Raw genomic sequence first — 23,420 nt, 5'->3', positions numbered from 1 at the left:
AAATTGTCAGCTTATAGGATGGGAGATACTGAGGACCCCAATGATAGTGGGAGACCATTAACGGCAATTAAAAGAGTGGGAAGCTCAGGGCAGTGCTCTGCATAACACCATCTCTTGGATATAGGGCGAACTGTGGGAAGCACGACTTGAAGTCTGAAAGTGTGGAGCAACAATAAGTTCCATATAAAAATCAGAAGCGGGCCCGGAGGCCCCACTCATGATGCACAGTAGCACAATTGCGGTGTTGCCAAGTGGTATCGAAGTCTTTCGTCATGTCAAAAAAGACGGCAATAAGGTGTCATCGCCGGGAGAAGGCCGATCGGATGGCAGACTCCAAGTGAATCAAGTTGTTGGTGGTTGGCTGCTTGGTTTAAAAGTGGGGGGAAGGGACCAAACTGCTTGGTCATCAGTCCCTTGTTCCAAATAAAACAATGTCACATGGGGGAGAATAAAACAAACGAGACGTGCAACACAAAACGGAAAGAAAGGAAAAACCACAAGAACGAAGGAAAGTAACAAACACTAAAAGGAGCAAAAGAGGACAAGAAAACAACAAAGAAACACGAGAAACAGTTAGAAGAGAGTAAAACAAGAAAGCAGATTACAGTGGCTGGCCAACGACGAGAATAAAAAGGAGAAGCCAGCACCTCTGCAACACATTAAAACCACCACCCTAAAAGCTCTAGGGCGGACGATGCAGTGGGACAAAGGACAGGCGCAAAAACTTAGATCAAATGATAAAACCCACCCTCACAAATAAAACATAAAACTAAAGCTGCTGTTGACGCATTGTTGCCCCCACACCTAAGGTAGGGTGCTGGGTAAGTTAAAAGAACGCTGCAGAGTGACTAAAAATGGGCAGTCCAGCAAGAGATGGACGACCATCATTTGTGAGCCACAGTGACACTGAGGTGGGTCCTCACAATGGAGAAGGTAACCTTGCGTTAGCCACATATGGCCAATGCGGAGCCGGCAGAGGACAACTGATTCCCTGCAAGAGGCCCGCCTGTTAAGACTTACAGACATTCGTAATCTCCTTAATGACACACAGTTCGTTGTGTTTACTGTTATGGCATTCTGTCTCCCAAAGCTGAAAAACGCCGTGGCATAAGACAGAACACGGGTCAGGTTCAGAGAAGCCGATCTCCATAAGCAGTTTACGTGTAGCCTGTTTGGCCAGCCTGTCGGCAAGTACATTGCCTGGGATTCCGACATGACCTGGGGTCCAGACAAAGACCACTGAACGACTAGACCGTTCCAGGGCATAGATGGACTCCTGGATGGTCACTACCAAAGGATGACAAGAGTAGCACTGGTCGATAGCTTCTACGCTACTCAAGGAGTCAGTACACAGAAGATACTACTCCCCATGGCATGAATGGATGTGCTCAAGAGCACGAGACATGGCCACCAGCTCTGCAGTGAAAACACTGAAGCCATCAGGCAAGGAATGCTGTTCCATATGTCCTCCATGGACATACGCAAAGCCAACGTGACCGTCAGCCATCAAGCCGTCGGTGCAAACTGCTTCATGGCCTCGGTACATGTCAAGAATCGACAAGAAGTGGCAGCAGAGAGCGCGGCGTTAACTGAGTCCATAGGGCCATGTAATAGGTCCAGTCGAAGCCACGGCCTGGGTGTACACCGTGGAGATGTACATGAATTGAGCCCAAAATTAGGTAGTAAAGGCAAGGACTCCAGTTTGGATAGAAGGGTTCGGACATGAACTGCAATTGTAAGCCCTGACCTGGGCCACTGATGTGGGAGATGAACCGGCATGGGTGGGAGAAGGAGATGGTAATTCGGATGTGCAGGGGAACTACGAACGTGTGCAATGTAACTGGCCAGCAGTTGTGCATGCTTAACCTTCAATGGAGGGACCCCAGCCTCCACCAGGATGTTGGTCACTGGACTTGTCCTAAAAGCTCCCGTTGCTAGTTGAATGCCACAGTGGTGTGCTGGGTTGAGTAAACGCAACAGTGAAGGTGCCGACGAACCAGACACCACACTCCCACAGTCAAGGCGGGATTGAACAAGGGCTCTGTAGAGCTGCAGCAGTGTAGAGCGATTTGCACCCCAGTTAGTGTTGCTCAGGCAGCGGAGGGCATTGAGGTGTTGCCAGCACTTCCGCTTAAGCTGTCAAAGGTGACGAAGCCAAGTCAATCGGGCATCGAAAACTAGTACTAAGAATTGATATGTCTCCACTACAGTGAGTGGATCGTCATTAAGGTAAAATTCTGGTTCTGGATGAAAGCGAAAGGCTGGGGGTAATTCTCCAATGCAGAGCCTTGAGCATAGTGCTCAGCAAAGTGCTCGGCAATCATGTTTGTGTAGCTAGAAAACACGCCATCGATGGTAACGCCACGAACACCTGTTGGGGTCTGGTACCCAAAAACACGTTTGATCTTCATCCAGACTTGGGAAGGTTTTTTTTTTTTTTTTTGGCGCAAAACTGCTATGGTCATTAGCGCCCGGTCTGTGACTTAGGAAGCAGTAAAAAACCGAAAACGGAAACCAGCAGCAATGGGAACGAAAGTCATAAAATTGGAGAAACTAAAAGCAGAAGGAAGGCTTAAAAATTCACTACAGAAGGGGGTTGGTTGTCCCAAAAAAACTTCAAATGATGACGTCATTTCACTGGCACGAATGAACTCTAGAACGCGATCGGCCGATCGCATGTCATCTGCTAAAATTGACGATATATCAGGCGACAGCTGTAGACGGGCACGTAACGGAGTAAAATAGGGGGACTCACTTAAAAGGTGTCTTACCGTCCACAACTGAGAGCAGTGGGGACAGAGTGGGGGAGGATCGCCACTTAAAAGATGTCGATGGCTAAAAAGACAGTGCCCTATCCGGAGTCTAGTTAAAATTACCTCCTCCCGACGACGCGTTCGGGAGGAAGAGGTCCAAGCACAAGGAAGAGTTTTCACGTCCCGCAATTTATTTTGGGGAAGTGTCAACCAGTGCGCGTGCCATAAATGAACAACACGACGACATAAAACGCTCCGTAGATCGGCGACGGGAATCGATGGAATAGCTGGCCGAAGAAGAGAGACTGCAGCCTTGGCTGCAATATCGGCCGCCTCATTTGCGCAGATACCAACGCGTCCCGGGAGCCAGAGGAACGCCACCAAGACGCCCCCCAGGTGGAGCAAGCGCAGACAGTCTTGAATCCGGTGGACCAGAGGGTGCACAGGGTAAAGAGCTTGGAGACTGAGGAGAGAGCTGAGAGAATCGGAGCAGATAACGTACTGTATCCGCTGATGGCGGCGGATGTAGTGGACAGCCTGGAGAACAGCATAAAGCTCCGCAGTATAGACCGAACACTGGTCGGGAAGCCGAAAGTGATTTGGGGTGTCGCCAACAACATAGGCACTCCCTACACCTAACGATGTTTTCGAGCCATCGGTGTAAATAAATGGGGCTTCCGTCATTTGTGCACATAGAGCAGCAAATGCCCGACGATAAACAAGTGAAGGGGTACCATCCTTGGGAAATCGACAAAGGTCACGGAGCAGGCAGATCCGGGGACGGAGCCAAGGCGGTGCTGTACCCCAAGTTGTCAAGAAGGTTTTAGGAAAGCGGAAGGAAAGAGAATGGAGCAGTTGACGGAAGCGGACTCCCGGAGGTAGTAGGGAGGAGGGGCGGCCTGCATACCCTACATCAAAGGAGGCGTCGAAAAATATGTCATGGGCTGGATTAGCAGGCATGGAAGACAGATGGCTGGCATAACGACTCAGAAGGACTGCTCGCCGATTGGACAGCGGAGGTTCAGCAGTCTCAGCATAAAGGCTTTCCACAGGGCTGGTGTAAAAAGCTCCAGACACTAAACGTAATCCACGGTGGTGGATAGAGTCGAGACGCCGAAGAATAGACGGCTGAGCAGAGGAGTAGACTATGCTTCCATAGTCAAATTTCGAGCGCACGAAGGCGCGATAGAGGCGGAGAAGGACCACTCGGTCCGCTCCCCACGAGGTACCATTCAGGACACGGAGGGTGTTGAGGGATCGCAGACAGCGAGCCAAAAGATACGAAATGTGGGAGGACCAGCATAGTTTTCTGGCAAACATAAGACCCAAGAATTTAGCGACGTCTGAAAACGGAAGGTTGACAGGTCCTAGATGTAAGGAGGGTGGAAGAAACTCCTTACGTCGCCAAAAATTAACACAAACGGTCTTACTGGGAGAAAAACGGAAGCCGGTTTCGATGCTCCAAGAGTGGAGGCGATCGAGTCATCCTTGAAGACGTCGTTCAAGAAGGTTGGTCCGTTGAGAGCTGTAGTAGATCGCAAAATCGTCCACAAAGAGGGAGCCCAAGACATCAGGAAGGAGACAATCCATAACTGGATTTATGGCAATTGCAAACAGTACAACACTCAGCACGGAGCCCTGGGGTACCCCGTTTTCTTGGGAGAAAGTACGGGAGAGAGTAGTGTTCACCCGCACTCTAAATGTGCGCTCTGCCATAAATTCGCGAAGAAAAAGGGGCAGCCGACCTCGAAAGCCCCAAGAGAACAGTGTGTGGAGGATGCCTGTCCTCCAACAGGTATCGTATGCTCTCTCCAGATCAAAAAATATTGCTACTGTTTGGCGTTTCCAGAGAAAATTGTTCATGATATAAGTGGAGAGAGCAAGATGGTCAACTGCAGAACGATGCTTTCGGAATCCGCATTGGGCAGGTGTTAAAAGACTAGGGATTCCAGCCACCAAGCTAAACGGTAATTCACCATACGCTCCAAAACCTTACAGACACTACTCGTGAGAGAAATGGGGCGATAGCTAGAGGGGAGATGTTTGTCCTTTCCAGGTTTCGGAATAGGAACGACGACAGCTTCCCGCCATCGTCGGGGAAAAGTACTGTCGGTCCAAATTCGATTATAAAGGTGAAGGAGGTAACGCAGACTATGGGATGATAAATGCAGCAACATTTGGATGTGGATCCGGTCCTGGGGCGGAGGAGCGAGAAGAAGAGAGTGCATGTTGGAGTTCCCGCATGGAGAAAACAGTGTTGTAGCTTTCGCGATTTGGAGAGGAGAAAGCAAGAGGTCGCGCTTCTGCTGCACGTTTCTTCGGGAGAAACGCTGGCGGGTAATTGGAAGAGCTCGAAATCTCAGCAAAGTGCTGACCCAATAAGTTAGAAATTGCGACGGGGTCCACTAATGTATCATGCGCAACAGTGAGCCCAGAGACCGGGGAGAAACTAGGCGCGCCTGAGAACCGTCGAAGCCAACTCCAAACTTCCGAGGAGGGAGTGAAGGTGTTAAATGAGCTAATAAAGAATTTCCAGCTTGCCTTCTTGCTATTGCGGATGACGCGACGGCATCGCGCACGGAGCTGCTTATAGCGGATACAGTTGGCCAAAGTAGGATGGTGACGGAAAATGCAAAGAGCACGTCGCCGCTCACGTATTGCGTCACGGCATGCCTCGTTCCACCAAGGAACTGGGGGGCGCCGGGGCAATTCGGAGGTGCGTGGTATTGAACGTTCCGCAGCTGTAAGAATAACGTCGGTAATATGTGTGACCTCATCGTCGACGCTGGGAAAGCGACGGTCATCGAATGTGGCTAGAGACGAAAAAAGTGTCCAATCGGCTTGGGCAAACTTCCAGCGTCGCGGGCGCATATATGGCAGTTGAGGCTGCGGTCTAAGGACACATGGAAAGTGGTCACTCGAGTGTGTATCATCAAGGGTGAACCATTCGAAGCGCCGAGCTAGCGGAATAGTACCGACCGCAAGGTCCAAATGAGATAAATTTGTCGTGGAAGCAGACAAAAATGTGGGGACCCCAGTGTTGAGGTAAACTAGATCCGCATGGTGGAAGACGTCTAGCAATAGGGAGCCACGTGGACAAGGTTGTGGAGATCCCCAAAGCGGGTGGTGGGCATTGAAGTCACCAACCAGCAATTAGGGGGGGTGGAAGCTGACCAAGAAGATGAAGGAGATCAGCTCGTGCCATTGGTGTGGACGATGGAATGTATACAGTACAAAGAGAGAACGTGTATCCAGAGAGGGAAAGGCGGACGGCGACAGCTTGGAAGGAACTGTTTAAGGGGATTGGGTGATAATGGAGAGTATCATGGAGAAGAATCATGAGTCCTCCATGGGCGGGAGTGCCTTCAACAGAGGGGAGGTCATATCGGACGGACTGAAAATGAGGGAGAACAAAGCGGTCATGGGGACGCAGCTTTGTTTCCTGAAGACAGAAGATGACCGGCGAGTAGGATCGTAAGAGGATCGACAATTCATCCCGATTGGCTCGAATGCCGCGGATATTTCGGTGGATAATGGACATAGGGTGAACAGAAAATGAAGGAATGTGACCAAGGGTGCTGTCAACTCAACGACTGCTCAGAGCTTGCAACCGACAGCATGGAGTGGCATTCAGCCGTAGGCAGAAGATCCTGATCCATAGGTTGGTCAGGAGCAGCTCCTGCCACCAGCGATTGGCCGGTTGACCGGCCACCAGCAGTGCGCCTCGGCGACACAGAGGGCGATTTCCGCCAGGTGGTGCTGTAGATGGGACACACCTTGGCGGAGAAGGAGAGGAACTGGGTTTCTTTGTAGCCTTCTTGGAAGTATGATGTTTAGATGAAGGAGGAACCGATGGTTGTGAAGTTGCGGTACGTAAAAACTCTTCACGAGTATGCTCTCTTTTCGAAGACTTGGTGTCTGACTTTTGGGCTCGAGATTTAGCAGAACCCGACGAAGGGTGAACCATAGAGTGGGCAGGCGAAAGTGGTGAGATTGAACGGGCGATCTTTGCGCTGGCCGATCTGACGACCGTGGCACTAAAGGTGAGGTCGCAAGTCTGCGTGGCCGCCTCCTTTGTTGGCCGAGGAGAAGCAAGGACAGTGCTGTATTTTCCTGTCTGAGGCACGGTGGGCTGTCGACTGGCGAATAATTTTCGAGCAGCAAAGGTCGACACCTTTTCCTTCACTCTTATTTCCTGGATGAGCTTTTCGTCCTTAAAAACGGGGCAATCTCGAGAGGAAACAGCCTGGTCACCCATACAGTTGATGCAGCGAGGGGATGGAGGTGGACAAGCACCCTCATGGGCATCCTTGCCACACGTAACACATTTGGCCGGATTGGAACATGACTGGCTGGTGTGATTGAACCGCTGACATCGATAGCAACGCGTAGGGTTTGGGACGTAAGGGCGAACGGAAATTATCTCATAGCCCACTTTGATTTTCGATGGGAGTTGAACTTTGTCAAACGTCAAGAAGACAGTGCGGGTTGGAATGATGTTTGTGTCAACCCTTTTCATAACTCTATGAACAGCCGTTACGCCCTGGTCAGACAGGTAGTGCTGAATTTCTTCGTCAGACAATCCATCGAGGGATCGTGTATAAACGACTCCACACGAGGAATTTAAAGTGCGGTGCGGTTCCACCCGGACAGGGAAGGTGTGGAGCAGAGAAGTACGCAGCAATTTTTGTGCCTGGAGGGCACTGTTTGTTTCTAACAACAGGGTGCCATTCCGTAATCTGGAACAAGACTTTACAGGACCTGCAATTGCGCCGACACCTTTCTGAATAATGAAAGGGTTGACCGTGGAGAAGTTGTGACCTTCGTCAGACCGAGAAACAACAAGGAACTGTGGCAACGATGGAAGAACCGTCTGTGGCTGAGACTCAGTGAACTTACGTTTTTGAGCAGACATAGTGGAAGGTGAGGAAACCATTGCGGAAGAGTCCCCCATGATTACCGGTGTCTCCGATGGCGCGCTCCTCCCTTGTGGGGGCCCTCACTGAGGGCACTCCCGCCTTAGGTGATTGTTCACACCTCAGGTCACACCTCCCGACAAACGGACGGAGGGACCAATCGGCACTTTCGGAAGTTATCAGCTCGGGTAATCACCCCTCCCTGGGCTTGGCCGTTACCAGGGGGTACGTACGTGTCCTACCTGTCTACCCGGGGCGGGCAATTACGTGTTACCCCGTCACCGGCTACGCATGGAAGTGCGTGGGTCGGCCTTCAGACACACACAGGGAGGAAAAAAGAGAAAGGGAAAGGAAAGAAGAGGGTCTCAAACGCCACAGCGGAGAAAAGGGCAAAGAGAAGAGGAAAGGAAAAGAAAAGGACAGAGGAAGGACGAAGACTTGCAAGTGTAGAAAGCAAGGAAGTTGGAACAGTTTCGAGCGTCCGTCTCCGGACTTAGGCACAAACCATACTCCCAGATGGGGAGAAAGGGAAGCAAAGAGCCAGAGGTGAGGGGAGGAGGGGCGAAGATGCGGGATGGGGAAGGATGCGGAAAGGGAAGGTATGCAGCCCGGAAAGGAAGGAAGGCCACATTAGCTCGGGGTCCCGTGCTCGCTACGCACGTATCCACAAAAGAGTTGTGGACCCCCTGGGGGGGACTTGGGAAGGTGACGAAAGGCACCCAATGGTCAAGACACACCTCTCCCAACACTCCCGTTTCCGCCTTTTGATAAGCTGGTGAATGCGGACTCGGAGCCTTTTAAAGGCTATTACGTGCTCTAGGGAAGGGCGTCGCTTATGTCGCTGTAGAGCTCGCCAATGATCTTTAATTGCCTCAGCGACTTCTGGCAACCACCAAGGTATCGACTTTTGCTAGGGGCACTCCAAAGAACGAGGGAGTGCATTTTCCACTGGAGATATGATTGTTGTAGTTACCTGCTCAACCACAACATTGATGGCACCATGTGGGGGAGATTCAACAGTGACAGCAGAGGTGAAGGCTTCCCAGTCTGCCTTGTTGAAAGCCCTTCTTGGTAGGCGTCCGTGGGCATGACGCCAGGGGTAGGACAGGAAGGTGGGGAAGTGGTCACTGCCACACAGGTTGTCATGTGCTCTCCAGTGGATATATGGGAGAAGTTCTAGACTGCAAAGTGATAAATCAATGGCTGAGTAACTAACATGAGCCACACTGAAATGTGTGACGGCCCCAGTATTTAAGAGGCTGAGGCCAAACTGAGACAGCAAAGATTCAACATCTCTGCCTTGGCCAGTAAGCATGGTGCCACCCCACAAGGGGTTATGAGTGTTAAAATCTCCCAAAAGTAGGAAAGGTTCAAGGAGTTGAGCAATCAGTGCAGACAATTTGTTCAGGTGTACTGCAATATCTGGAGGAAGATATATGTTGCAGACAGTTATTTCCTGCGTCATATGTATCCTGACAGCCACAACTTCAAGAGGGGTTTGAAGGGGCACAGGCTCACTACACACCAAGTTCAGGAAATAGATGCAAACTCCAACTGACTCTCTATTATATTCACTAAGATTCTTGTTAATAAGCCCTGTAGTCGAGAAGGGCAGGGGTCCACAATGCCAGGAACCAGATTTCCTGGAGGGCAACGTAGAAAGCACATGTAAAACTTAACAATTGCTGCAGCTCAACCAGGTGGTGGAAAAAACTGCCGCATTTCCACGGGAGAATAATGTGATCGTGAGGCTGGAAAGGCATGGAACATTCAATGAGGCAGTTTATGCCTCAGGGTCACCTGCCGCATACAACTTATTTCCTGAACAGTCTATATCCATTGTGTCTGAGGGTCCAGCAAGATCTAGGTCCTCAGTGATGCCACAATCTCCACCCCATCCTCAGACGCAGAACTTGTAGATAGCGGTGGTGTGGGAGCCACCAGAATACCCTTTGGTCTTGGGGGTCTTCTTTTTGGATTTCTCTCACTGCTCCTTGGGTTTCTCTGGCTTGGAGGGCTTTTGTGATTCAGTCTCCAGGACTGAGGATAATCGTGAAGCCCTACGACCAGCTGCTTGCGGGTGTCATCTTCCCCACTAGCAGAAACTTGGGAAGGGAGTGACCCAAGGGACCCCTTCCTGGCAAGAGGAGCTGAAGAGGACTTACACTTCTCTGGTTGAGAAGTGGGGACTAGTGTCCCCGATGGCTAGAGGGGGGGGGGGGGGGGGGGGGGGGGTTGCTCCCGAGGTAGGTGGTGCAGGAGCAACAGGGAGGGATGTGCCCCCCACCATCAAGGGTGCAAGTGTAGTCTTCTGGCTCGGAGAGCCAACTGGAATTCGTGGAACTGGTGGGGCTACAACTGTTATCATAGCAGTGGCATAAGAGGAGGTCATAGCCTCAGGATGGAGGCACTCACATTTCCTCTTATCCTCAGTGTAGGTCAGTCGATCCAGGGTATTATATGCCATGATTTTCCTTTCTTGCTGTAAAATCCTGCAGTCTGGTGAGCAAGGTGAATGATGCCCTCCACAGTTGGCACAGATGGGTGGCAGGACATATGGAGTATTTGGATGCAAAGGACATCCACAATCTCGACATGTGACGCTGGAAATACAGCGGGATGACATATGGCCGAACCTCAGCACTTAGAGCACCGCATCGGGGGAGAGATATATGGCTTGACATCACAGCAGTAGACCATCACCTTGACCTTCTCGGGCAATGGGTCACCCTTGAAGGCCAAGATGAAGGCACCGGTGACAACCTGATTATCCCTCAGACCCCTATGGACGCACCGGACAAAATGAACACAGCTCGTCGTCAGACTGCAAAAGAAGGTCCCTGTGGTTGATTGGTAGTGAGTGAGTGAAGGAGGGAAGGAAGGAAGTTTAGGTTTAATGTCCAGTCCACGGCAAGGTCATTAAAGACTGAGCACAAGCTCAGATTCGGAAAGGACAGGAAATCAATAGTGCCCTCTGAAAGGAACCCCCACCCCCCAAGCATTATTCTTAAACGATTTAGAGAAATGATGGAAAACCCAAGTATGGATGGCCAGATGGGGATTTGAATTAACATTCTCCCAAATACTAATCCAATGTCTCACTGTTTTTAACATCAGCTGACTGAATGCAAAGAAGGAAATATTCAGATGGTTTATGTCTTTGATTTAATTTAAAGTTAAAATCAATTCTTTTGCTACTCTAAGATAGCAGGAGTGTGGTTTCCTTGGAGATCAGCCGCAGCTATTGATTCTACTACTGAACATTAATCTATTACAGATGCTTCACAAAGCATAATTAATAAACAATGACCAGCTTTACTTACTCCTTGTTGGTCGGCTTAAACCATGCCCAAACTTCAGCCCCTGGTGCTGCATCATGCACAGGATATCCCCAAAGTTGGTGCCGCCACAGGCCTCCTGTGAGACTCACATGTAATTCTTGTACATCAAACTGGGCAACAATCTCACCCAGTGGACGTGGAAAGAGGTGACTGTGTTTGACTAAAAAAATTCAAAAAATTTCTCCTTTAGGACATATGTGTTATAAACTTATATTACTGGAACTAACAGTAATTTGAAGAAAGTATGTGGATCATAGTCACAACTTTTTATACCCTTCATACTATTAAAATTTCAAGGCTATACCATACACCATTCTCATATTACATGAAATCAAATTTGGAAAAAAAAAATCGATTGTGATAAATTGTTGTTTTTGCTAATGGATTGTATAAATGCAAACTGAGTAAGAGGCAAGGCTATCACACAGAAGCAAATGGATGAATCTGTTTCATGATTATAACCAGAATGTACACTACTTGCCATTAAAATTGCTACACCACAAAAATGATGTGCTAAAGACACGAAATTTAACCGACAGGAAGAAGATGCTGTGATATGCAAATAATTAGCTTTTCAGAGCATACACACAAGGTTGGCGCCGGTCGCGACACCTACAATGTGCTGACATGAGGAAAGTTTCCAACCTATTTCTCATACACAAACAGCAGTTGACTGGCGTTGCCTGGTGAAAAGTTGTTGTGATGCCTCGTGTAAGGAGGAGAAATACATACCATCACATTGCCAACTTTGATAAAGGTCGAATTGTAGCCTATCGCGATTGTGGTTTATCTTATCGCGACATTGCTGCTCGCGTTGGTCGAGATCCAATGACTGTTAGCAGAATATGGACTCGGTGTGTTCAGGAGGGTAATACGGAATGCCGTGCTGTATCACAACAGCCTTGAATCACTAGCAGTCGAGATGACAGGCATCTTATCCGCATGGCTGTAACGGCTCGTGCAGCCACCTCTCGATCCCTGAGTCAACAGATGGGGACGTTTGCAAGACAACAACCATCTGCACGAACAGTTCGACGACGTTTGCAGCAGCATGGACTATCAGCTCGGAGACCATGGCTGCAGTTACCCTTGCGCTGAATCACAGACAGGAGTGCCTGTGATGGTGTACTCAACGACAAACCTGGGTGCACGAATGGCAAAACGTCATTTTTTCGGATGAATCCAGGTTCTGTTTACAGCAACATGATGGTCGCATCCGTGTTTGGTGAAATCACAGTGAACGCACATTGGAAGCATGTATTCGTCATCGCCACACTGGCGTATCACCCGGCGTGATGGTATGGGGTGCCATTGGTTACACGTCTCGGTCACCTCTTGTTCGCATTGATGGCACTTTGAACAGTGGACGTTACATTTCATTTCAGATGTGTTATGACCCATGGCTCTACCCTTCATTCGATCCCTGTGAAACCCTACATTTCAACATGATAATGCACAACCACATGTTGCAGGTCCTGTACGGGCCTTTCTGGATACAGAAAATGTTCGACTGCTGCCTTGGCCAGCACATTCTCCAGATCTCTCACCAACTGTAAACGTCAGGGCAATGGTGGCAGAGCAACTGGCTCGTCACAATACACCAGTCGCTACTCTTGATGAACTGTGGTATCGTGTTGAAGCTGCATGGGCAGCTGTACCTGTACACGCCATTCAAGCTCTGTTTGACTCAATGCCCAGGTGTATCAAGGCCGTTATTATGGCCAGAGGTGGTTGTTCTGGGTACTGATTTCTCAGGATCTATGCACCCAAATTGCGTGAAAATGTAATCACATGTCAGTTCTAGTATAATATATTTGTCCAATGAATACCCGTTTATCATCTGGATTTCTTCTTGGTGTAGCAATTTTAATGGCCAGCAGTGTAGTTTCACCACCATTTGTTTCTCAGGTTGAAATACAATCAGCAATTACAAAAAACACTTTCAGCTCTCTGAACTGCCAAAATAATCAATTATGCAAAAGGTAAGGAAAAAAATCACTGCTACTCCCCATAAAGATGACATGTTGAGTTGCAGACAGGCACAAAGAAAAGACTGTTACACACTTAGCTTTTGAACAAAGCCTTCTTCAGAACAGGAAACACACACACACACACACACACACACACACACACACATACACACACACACACACACACACACACAACCGCCATCTCCGGCAGCTCAAGACAGAACACAACTGTCCAGAGAAGCAAAAGCAGTAATCTTAAGGTGGAGGGGAAGGGACAGCAGGGTACAGGTGGGGAGAGAGAAGAGAGCTGTCTGGTGGCATGTGTACAGTGTCTAGATGGCAGCATGAAAAGACTGCCTCAAGCACTGCGTTGCCTACAGTGGGGAAGAAAGAGGGGTCGGGGGGATGGAAAAGTTGATGAGCAGGGAAGAGGAAATTCGGGTAAGTGTGTTCCCAGAGGGTGGCATACAATGGATAGCGAGGAGGTGACAGAATAGTAGGGACATAAACTGTTGGGTGGAGGGTCTGGGGATAGTAGTTTACCGTAGGCTGAGGCGGGGATAATCTTGGGAGCGGAGAATCTGTTCTAAGGATAACTCCCATCTGCACAGTTCAGAAAAGCTGGTGACATAGAGGAGAATCAAGATGGCTCGGCTAGTAAAGCAGAAATCTAGCATGTTATGTTCAGTTGCATGTTGTGCCACAGGGTGGTTTACTTCGCTCTTGGGCAAAGTTTGGCAGTGGCCACTAATGCTGGTGGACAGCTGGTTGGTTGTCATACCAAAATAAAAAACTGTGTAATGTTTGCAGCAGAGCTGGTATATGATATGGCTGTTTTCACAAGTGGTCCTGCCTCTGATGGGGTAAGGTAAGCCAGTGGCAGGACTGGAATAGGAAATGCTGAGTGAGTGGATTGGGCAGGTCTTGCACCTGGATCTTCTACAAGTGCTTAGGACTAGGATTTGGGGTGGCATTGGGATGGACTAGGATGCTGTGAAGATTCGGTGGGTGGCGGAACACCACTTTAGGAGTGTGGGAAGGATCTTCGGTAGAACATTCCTCATTTCGGGCACAATGATAGGTAAACAATGGCCTCAAGCAGGATGTGATTCAGTTGTTCCAGTCTGCAGTGGTATTGACCGATGAAGGGGCCACTCTTTTGTAGCTGGTTATTCGGGGTGGTAGGAGGAGAGTCTGTCTGCAGACTAGGTCTAGGGGTATGTCTACGCGATAGTACCCTGTCTGTGAGAGCCTTGGTGAGACCTTTAGCATTACTGGGCAAGGGAGTTTTTGTCACTGTAGATATACTGTCTCCCGAGGCCAGGCTGTATGGGAGGGATTGTTTGTTGTGGAAGGGATGACAGCTGTCAAAATGCAGGTACTTTTGGTCATTGGTGAGTTTAATGTCGACAGATGTGTGGACAGAGCCATCAGAGAAGAGAAGATCAATGTCCAGGAAGGTGGCATGCTGGTTTTAGGAGGACTAGGTGAAGTGGATGGGAGAGAAGGTGTTGAGATTGAGAAGGACTATTCACATCCTGTCGCCCTCATTGTATGTTGCCCTCTGCCAAAACACCTGCCTGTCTTGCCCCTTCCCTGCTCCTCTGCTTTTCACGTGCCCATTTTCCCATCCCCAACTATCTGACCCACATTCCCCCAACACTCCACCTGCCACATCGCACTAATGGATGGACTATGTACACACAGGCTCTGAAGGGCACTGAGAGAGTCAAAGTAAATGACACAATTTATAAGCCTGTGTCGCTGGATGTACTGCATGGCTTGATACAGGGTGAAGAGCTCCACTGTAAATACTGGTCAGTGTACTGGAAGCTGATACCGTAAAGTGTCAGCGCCAATGATGAAGGCACACCCAACACCACTGTCAGTCTTGGAGCCATCAGTGTACACGAAGGTGCTGACATTAAATTGTGTACGAAGGTCGAGAAACTTACTGCAATAGATTGAATCCAAAGTAGTTTCCTTTGGAAGTGAATGAAGTCCCAGATGAATACAGGCCGCCGCACAAAGCCGACATGGTGAAAGGTTCACATCCATCGGGAATGGGCAGGTAGCATGAAATTAAGCTCCTGGAATAGGAGCTGAAAGCAAACTCCAGGAGGTAACAGAGAAGAGGGGACGTGCCCCATACTGGTGGTCAACTGAGTCATCGAAAAAGGAGGCATAGGATGGGTGGCTAGGCTAGGCTTGGCAGACAAACGGCATGTGTACCTGCTGACGAGAACATCACTTCGGTATGACAGCATTAGTTTTGCAGCATCTGCATAGAGACTATCAACCGGGCTAGTGCAAAGAGCACTAGTGGCCAAACGGATTTCATGATGATGGACTGTGTTAAAACAACATAAGATAGACGGACGTGCAGATGGATAAACAAAACGATTCCTAGTCTAGTTTCGAACAGACAAGGGATCAGTACAAATGGAGGAGGGTGGTCTGATCTGTTCCCCAGGAGATATCACTGAGGACATGTAGGACATTGAGGGACTGGATACAGTGTGCAGCCAGGTAACACACATGGGAGGACCAAGAGTGTTTTCTACCAACCATGAGCCCTAGGAATTTCGGAGTTTCAGCAAATGGAAGAGCAACAGGCCCAATGTGTAAAGATGGTGGAAGAAACCCATTGCGCTGCCAGAAATTCATACAAACAGTTTTGTCAGAGGAAACACAAAAGCCACTGTCAGTGCTCCACGAGTAAAGACGATTGAGACCACTGAAGACTCTGCAGAGATGTCCAGTGGGAGACAGGCCATAATAGTGTTAATGGTTATAGCAAAGAGGACAACACTCTGGATGGAGCCTTGAAACTAACCATTCTCCTGGATGAAGATGTCCGACAAGGCAGAACCCACACATACCTTGAAAACTCAGTCTTTTAAAAAGCCCTGGAAGCTCCATGTTTATAGAGTATGGAGGATACCAGTCCTCCAGCAGGAATCGTAGGCTTTCTCCACACCAGAAAACATGCCACAGTCTGGTATTTCTGCAGACACACATTCCAGATATGGGTTGACAAAGTGACGAGATGGTCAACTGCAGAACTGCACGTTCAAAATCCACATTGTGCAGTGGTTAGTAGATTGTGAGATTCAAGCCAACTGGCCATGAATCATATGTTCAATCACCTTGCAAATACAGCTGGTGAGAGAAATGGGGCAGTAGTCCTTACCAGGCTTAGATACAGATATGACAGTGGCTTCAGACCAGCGTCTGGAAAACACGTCTATCCAGATGTGATTGTATATATGAAGGAGAAAGTGCTTGCTTGCAAGAGAAAGGTGCTGCAACATCTGAAAGCCAACATCGTCTGGCCCTGCGGCTGAAGATCAGTGTGAAGCAAGAGCATGCTCCAATTCCCTCATAGTAATAGTGGCATTGTAGTATTCACGATCTGAGAGGAGAAGGGTACCATCTGAGCTGCCTCCATTTGTTTCCGAGGAAAGAGGGCAGGTTGATAGTGGATGGAGCTCAAAATCTCCGCAAAATAGTGGCCCAAGGTGTTGGAGATAGCTATAGGGCCCACAATGACATCACCTGCTACGGTCAGGCTGAAAATCGGGGAACAGACCTAGGTCCCAGAGAGCCAACAAAGGCTGCCCTACATGATGGAAGAGGGAGTGGAACTGTTGAAAACACTAGTACAGGAGACGAGGTACTGGCAGAAGTAAAGCTGTGAGTACCGGGCGCGAGTCGTCCTTCGGTAGCTCAGATGGTAGAGCACTTGTCCGCGAAAGACAAAGGTCCCGAGTTCGAGTCTCGGTCGGGCACACAGTTTTAATCTGCCAGGAAGTTTCACTAGTACAGGAAATCCAACTAGCTTTTTAGCTATCAAGAAGAATGCAACAACACTGCACACACAACTGTTTGTAACAAATACAGTTCACCATAGTAGGATGATGGTTAAAAATGTAGAGACCATGTCTCTACACATGAATCGCATCACGGCACACTTCAGTCCACCATGAGACTGGGACACAGCACAGTAAAGATAAGTGTGACGTATGTAACCTTCCGCAGTGGTCAAAATAACATTCCTGAGGTACTCTACCGGGTCATCACAACTGTGGAAATGCCATTTGTCAAAGGTTGCCAGGGAGGAATAAAGCCTCCAGTCCGTCTTAGAAAGCTGCCAATTGGGTTTACACATAGGTGGGGTAGAAATCAGCAAATGGATAGCACAGGAAATGGTTGCTCAAGTTTGTGTCAGAGAGAACGGACCACTCAAGATGATGGGCAAGCTGGGCAGTGCAGAATGAGAGATCCAAATGGGAGTAGGTGTGCATGGTGTCTGAAAAGAAAGTGGGTGCTCTAGTTTTAATACAGATGAGGTTGAATTGATTGAGAAGGCCAACCAAGATGGCACCTCTCTGAAGGGTTCTGAAAGAGCCCAACAGGGAATGGTCTGCATTAAAGTCACTGAGCAGCATAAAGGGGTGAGGGAGTGATCAATTAGGGATGTATACATTGTAAAGAGAAAAGGTAAAGTAAAGAAGGATAATGCGGGCTGCAACAGCTTGCAGCCGAGTGTTCAGTGAGATTGTTTGGCTATGAATGTCATGATGGATGAACACAAATCGCCCATGAGACGGAATGCGATCTCCAAAGGGGATGGTCAAATTGGACCAGAAGGAAATCTGAGAGGTCAAAGCGGTCGCAAGGATACAATATTATTTCTTGGAGGCAGAGAATAAGTGGACACTGTGATTCCAAGGGCAGCCGTAATTCCTCCTTGTTGGATGTAGAGCCATGAACGCTCCCTTAGAGGAGTCATAATGGGATAAAGGGAGGAAGGAACAAATGAAGAGTTGTCACCTTGGCAGCTGCTACAGAGCTGGAAGATCCTGTTCCATGAGATCTACAGAGATGTCGGCATTCTCACTGGGCCAGCCTGCAGATTCCCTGGCAGAAAAACGGTAGGCGATCTGCACCGGCAAAATGGAAGGTGGCTGATGAGGGTACCAGGTGGCGACTCTGTCACAGAGGATCTACAAGTTAGGGAAGGAGAAGACATTTTGCTTTTGTCTAGTTCTAAGAGCCTTTGTGGTTGGCAGATGAAGACTCAGACGTTTGTTGGGTGGAGAGACATAAAAAGCCTTTGCAGTAGTATTCCTCTTGTCCTTTCTGGCCTGCCTGTTGTGTAGCAGCCGATTTCGCCGCGTTTGCGAAGATTTGGTGGCTTGTTGCACACCTGGAGGGGAAGGAGACAGGGATATTACTGAGATATTTGGCAATTTTACAACTGCAGTGCTGAATCTGAGGTTGCAAGTCTGCATGGCTATGTCCTTCATAGAGCGAGGCATAATAAGAACAGCACTGTGAGTGCCAAATGCTAAAATGCAGGGCTTTCAACTAGCCAACAACTAACAAGCAACAGAGTAACGTAAATTTTCCATCACCCAGATCTCCTGGATGGCCCACTCATTGAGATACACGGGGCATTCTCAGGATGAGGCTGCATGATCTCTATTGCAATTTACAAGGTGGCAAGGAGGGCAGCAATCGCCCTAGTGAGCATCCCTACCACAAGTTCACACATTTGGCCAAGTTTCAACAGGACATGCATGTGTGATTGTAATGTTGACACTGGTAGCAACACATTGGATTTGGAGTGTATGGTCGGACTGTGATGACTTCATAGACTGCTTTGATCTTCAATGGATGCACTACTCAAACATGAGAAAAAGAGTGCATGCAGCCACTAAGGTTGCATCAACCTTTTTCATTACCTGATGGATTGCAGTGATGCCCTGACAAGAAGGGCAATTTTGGATTTCTCCCTTGGTCAGACCATCAAGCAGCCTAGTGTGAAAAAAGAGAGGGAGAGAGAGACCTGAAGAATTTAGCATTTGATGAGCCTTGACACAAAAAGGATAGTCGTGAAGGAGCAAAGCTGCAAGCAGCTGTTCGGCTTCAAAATCACAATTGGCCTCCAAAAGTAAAGTTCCATTATGTAAACAAGAGCAGGATATCACAAGGCCTGCAATTGCATCATCACCTTTCTGAGTAATAAACAGATTAACCGTAGTAAAGGACTGCAGCTGGGAGAGTCTTTGAATCTTTAGCTTCATTCTGTTTATGTTTAGTAGACGTAGACTGACATGGTGATTGGTTCATTGCAAGAAAATCCCCCTCGACTGCCAGTGTCTCTGATGGTGCGCTGCTTCCAACTGGAGGTCGGATGTTACATGTTACCTGGTCACCAGGTAACACATGGCCCAACCTTCAACCTTCAGGAGTACACAGAGAGGAGGAAGAAACAAAGAGGAACCTAAAATGCCGAAGCAGAGAAAGGGTAGGATATGGAGAATGAAGAAAGAAAGAAAAAAACAGTTGAAGGACTGTTCTAATGTCAGGCTACTAAAATTTCAAAATACATTCCTAAAAATATCTCAGACACATTCCCCAAAGGAGGGGAAAAAGAACAGCAGGAGGAGAGATACGCAGCATGGAAAGGGAACAGGTGCTGCTGCAAAGGCTGGAGCCCCATGGTAGCTAACCACAAACTCGTCAAAGAGTAGTGAACCCTTGGAGGGGCTGCACACTATGATAGCTGTTTTCGTTTGATTCGACAGTTGTATTCTGGTCAGAGTTGCTGGAGATGGTGGTTGTGTGTGTGTGAGGTCTGCTAGTTTGTGTGAATAAATGTGTGTGTTTCCTTTTCTTAAGAAGGCTTTGGTCAAAAGCTAAGTATGTAACTGTCTTTTTGTTGTGTCTGTCTGCAACTCAATGTGTCATCTTTATGGTGGGTAGCAACATAACCTTTTCCTTATATTGTTGATATTCCAGCCTGTATTTTCCATTGTTTAATTGTGCAAAATGGTAACTCAAGATCAACATCCAAGTTCATCTGTCCTACACATAATAATTTTAATGTTCAAGGAGGAATTGAGTGGCCAAAAGACACACTAAAAAAAAAAAAAGAAAGACTGCTAGACATCAGCAGCTATCGGACTAAGGGCTACAGCCCATTTTCAGTGTTGGTGGCTCTTCTGTTTCCATTGGTCAGTGTCAATCGGGAAATAGTATATACTAGCCAGTGATACATGCTGAATCTAGAAATACAAATTGGTTACTTCGGTTTCAGACATGGAGAGCACAAGACCAATGATTACCGATCTTGCTGTTATGGATTAAAATGTTAGTTACTGATTTTCGTATTTATTTTATGCTCTGTGTATTTCTCAGAATATGCCATGATTTCTTGGGACATTGTTTCATATTCCAGTGTTACAGTTTCATTGTGAGTTGACAAAGCCAACATACGTGACTGGAGGAAAACTGGCTATGCCGAAGGGCTGATCGGCATAGCCTAAGGTACTAGGACAGATTTAAAATATACTCACCAACTGGCGGCAGAAAACACGGGCAGAAGGATTGAGGGGTGAAGGAAATGGATCGGAGAGGTCTAGCAAAAGGTGTAGATTTCGGGAAAGTCACCCAGAACTGCGGATCAGGGGAGACTTACAGGATGGGATGAGAAGGAAAGACTTGTTGTTGGCAGTCCCCAACAATCAGTCTTTCCTTCTCACCCCATCTGGTAAGTCTCCCCTGACATACAGTTATGGTTGACTTTCCCGAAAGAAGTGTAATCTCCAATGAAGAAAAAAAAATCCGGAAGAAAGAAGAAATATTGGACAGACAGAATAGCAAAACCCCTTTATATACTAAATTATAACAATTCTTTGCATAAAAATTGTATACTAAGGTGACAAAAGTGTGAGATACCTCCTAATATTGTGTTAGACCACCTTTTGGCTGGTGTAGTGCAGCAATTCGACATTGAACAGAATCAACAAGTCATTTGACATCTCCTGCAGAAATACTGAGCCATGCTGCCTCTATTGTTTTCCATAATTGCAAAAGTGTTGCCAGTGCAGGATTCTGAGCACAAACTGACCTCTCAATTGTGTCCCATAAATGTTCGATGGATTCATGCTGGGTGATCTGGGTGGTCAAATCATTCGCTCTATTTGTTCTACAATGTTCTTCAAACCAACTGTGGCCTGGTGACATGGTTCACTGTCATCCATAAAAATTCCATTGTTGTTTGGGAACATGAAGTCCATAAATGACTTCAAATGGTCTCCAAGTAGCCGACCATAACCATTTCTGGTCAGAGATGAGTTCAGTTGGACTAGAGGACCCAGTCTATTCCACGTAAACATAGTCCATACCATTATGGAGCCACAAGCAGCCTGTACAGTGCCTTGTTGACAACCTGGGTCCGTGCCTTCGTGAGGTCTACAACACACTCGAACCCTACCATCAGCTCTTTCAACTGAAATTGGGACTCATCTCACCAGACCACTGTTTTACAGTAGTCTAGAGTCCAATTGATATGATCACGAGCTCAAGAGAGGCACAGCAGGTGGTGATGTGCTGCTGGCAAAGGCACTTGTGTCAGTCATCTGCTGCTATACCCCTTTAACGCCCAATTTCGCCGCACTGTCCTGTTATCCAGAACGAGATACTCTGCAGCAGAGTGTGCGCTGATATGAAACTTCCTGGCAGATTAAAACTGTGTGCCTGACCGAGACTCGAACTCGGGACCTTTGCTTTTCACAGGCAAGTGCTCTACCATCTGGGCTACCGAAGCACGACTCACTCCCGGTACTCACAGCTTTACTTCTGCCAGTATCTCGTCTCCTACCTTCCAAACATATCAGCGCACACTCCGCTGCAGAGTGAGCATCTCATTCTGGAAACATCCCCCAGGCTGTGGCTAAGCCATGTCTCCGCAGTATCCTTTCTTTCAGGAGTGCTAGTTCTGCAAGGTTCGCAGAAGAGTTTCTGTAAAGTTTGGAAGGTAGGAAACGAGATACTGGCAGAAGTAAAGCTGTGAGTACCGGGCGTGAGTCGTGCTTCGGTAGCTCAGATGGTAGAGCACTTGCCCGCGAAAGACAAAGGTCCCGAGTTCGAGTCTCGGTCGGGCACACAGTTTTAATCTGCCAGGAAGTTTCATATACTGTCCTGTTATGTTTGTCGTTCATCCCACATTGGTTTCTGTGGTCATTTCATGCAGTGTTGCTTGTCTGTTAGCACTGACAACTCTACACAAATGGTGCTGCTCTTAGTCATTAAGTGAATACTGTCTGCCACTGTGTTGCCCACGGTGAGAGGTAATGCCTGAAGTCTGGTATACTCAGCACACTGTGGATCTCTGAATGTTGAACTGCCTAACCATTTCTGGAATTGAATGCCCCATGCATCAAGCTCATATTACCATGCTACATACAAAGTCCATCAATTTACATTGTATGGGCATAATCACATCAGAAACCTTTTCACACGAATGACCTGAGTACAACTGACAGCTCTGCCAATGTACTGCTCTTTTGTAACATGAGAAAGAGATATTGCTCACATCTGTATATGTGCATATCACTAACCCAAGACTTCTGTCACCTCAGTGTATGTGGAAACCAATGTATGTGGTTGAGTCTAATATCTGAAAAGGTACATCTGTACAATCATATGTAAGATAGCAGAATCAGAATTTTATTGCTACATTACATACATAAACATATGTAATGTAATTGAGACACATACAGAGGAAACCAATTAATGTTAATGCAGGTTTATTAAATTTCCCTACAAAGTTAAATTTCTCCACATTGAAAGTTTGTGTGTCTGAATAACAACATTTTTGCACAAGGATGGGATCTAATTTTCTTTCCAGCAAAGTTCGTTCCACTTTTTCACTTTTACTTTACTACAGATTGTCATAGGCTTTTACTGGAGGGTCTAAGAATAGGGTTTTGATCTACGAGATGATAACACGAAATATTCTTTGTTCCTAGTATCATACAAATGTTGAAAATGGTTTACTGCAAATAATTAAGAAAGGTTGCGTATAAAGATGAACAATTTATAAATGTAAGTAAACACCACAGTTAAAATATTTAAATCCCCAAACAGTGGTCAGCATGAAACCACACACTTAATATCATGCATATTTCTAGCAGTAGATCTTAGTGATATTGATAATATCCTCCTATTTACACTAGTTTCATTCTCAAAAAAGATAATTCAGTATCCTAAAAAGATTCAAAGCAACAATATTAAACAATTTTTCGAGATTGCATGTCATTTGTAAGTGGAAGACTGTTTAACTTGTTTATGACAATTTGTTCCAACAAATATCTGCAGTAATTCGACAGAATATGCTCCCTTAAGTTTCTGATTTTTATGGGTAATTTGGAAGTTTGATTGTTTAGTTTTAAATTATTTAATTTAAATATTTAGATCATCTGAATCATATAGGCTGGTATGGCATCAATGACTTTTTGGGGACTTTGTTCAGTTGTTGCACTTTCAGTGATTACAGATGTGTTATCTGCACATTACATTGAGAAGTAAATCATTTATATGAAATAAAAACAGCCTAAAGTGGAACCTTTTGAGTATCCATGTGAA

At 47.2% G+C, this 23,420-nt stretch overlaps 1 protein-coding gene across 1 annotated transcript in view; it reads right to left on the bottom strand.

The window, feature by feature from the left end:
• Positions 1-23,420, bottom strand: part of LOC126162794 (GPI transamidase component PIG-T) — a 136,336-nt gene that overhangs the window by 109,483 nt on the left and 3,433 nt on the right. The window contains exon 2 of the mRNA XM_049919514.1: positions 10,993-11,170. Within this exon, the coding sequence (XP_049775471.1) occupies positions 10,993-11,170 (178 nt within the window). The remainder of the gene's footprint in view (positions 1-10,992; positions 11,171-23,420) is intronic.

The sequence above is a fragment of the Schistocerca cancellata genome, chromosome 2 (genome assembly GCF_023864275.1).
Source record: "Schistocerca cancellata isolate TAMUIC-IGC-003103 chromosome 2, iqSchCanc2.1, whole genome shotgun sequence".
Lineage (NCBI taxonomy): Eukaryota > Metazoa > Arthropoda > Insecta > Orthoptera > Acrididae > Schistocerca > Schistocerca cancellata.
This window is presented reverse-complemented; position numbering and strand designations above follow the sequence as displayed.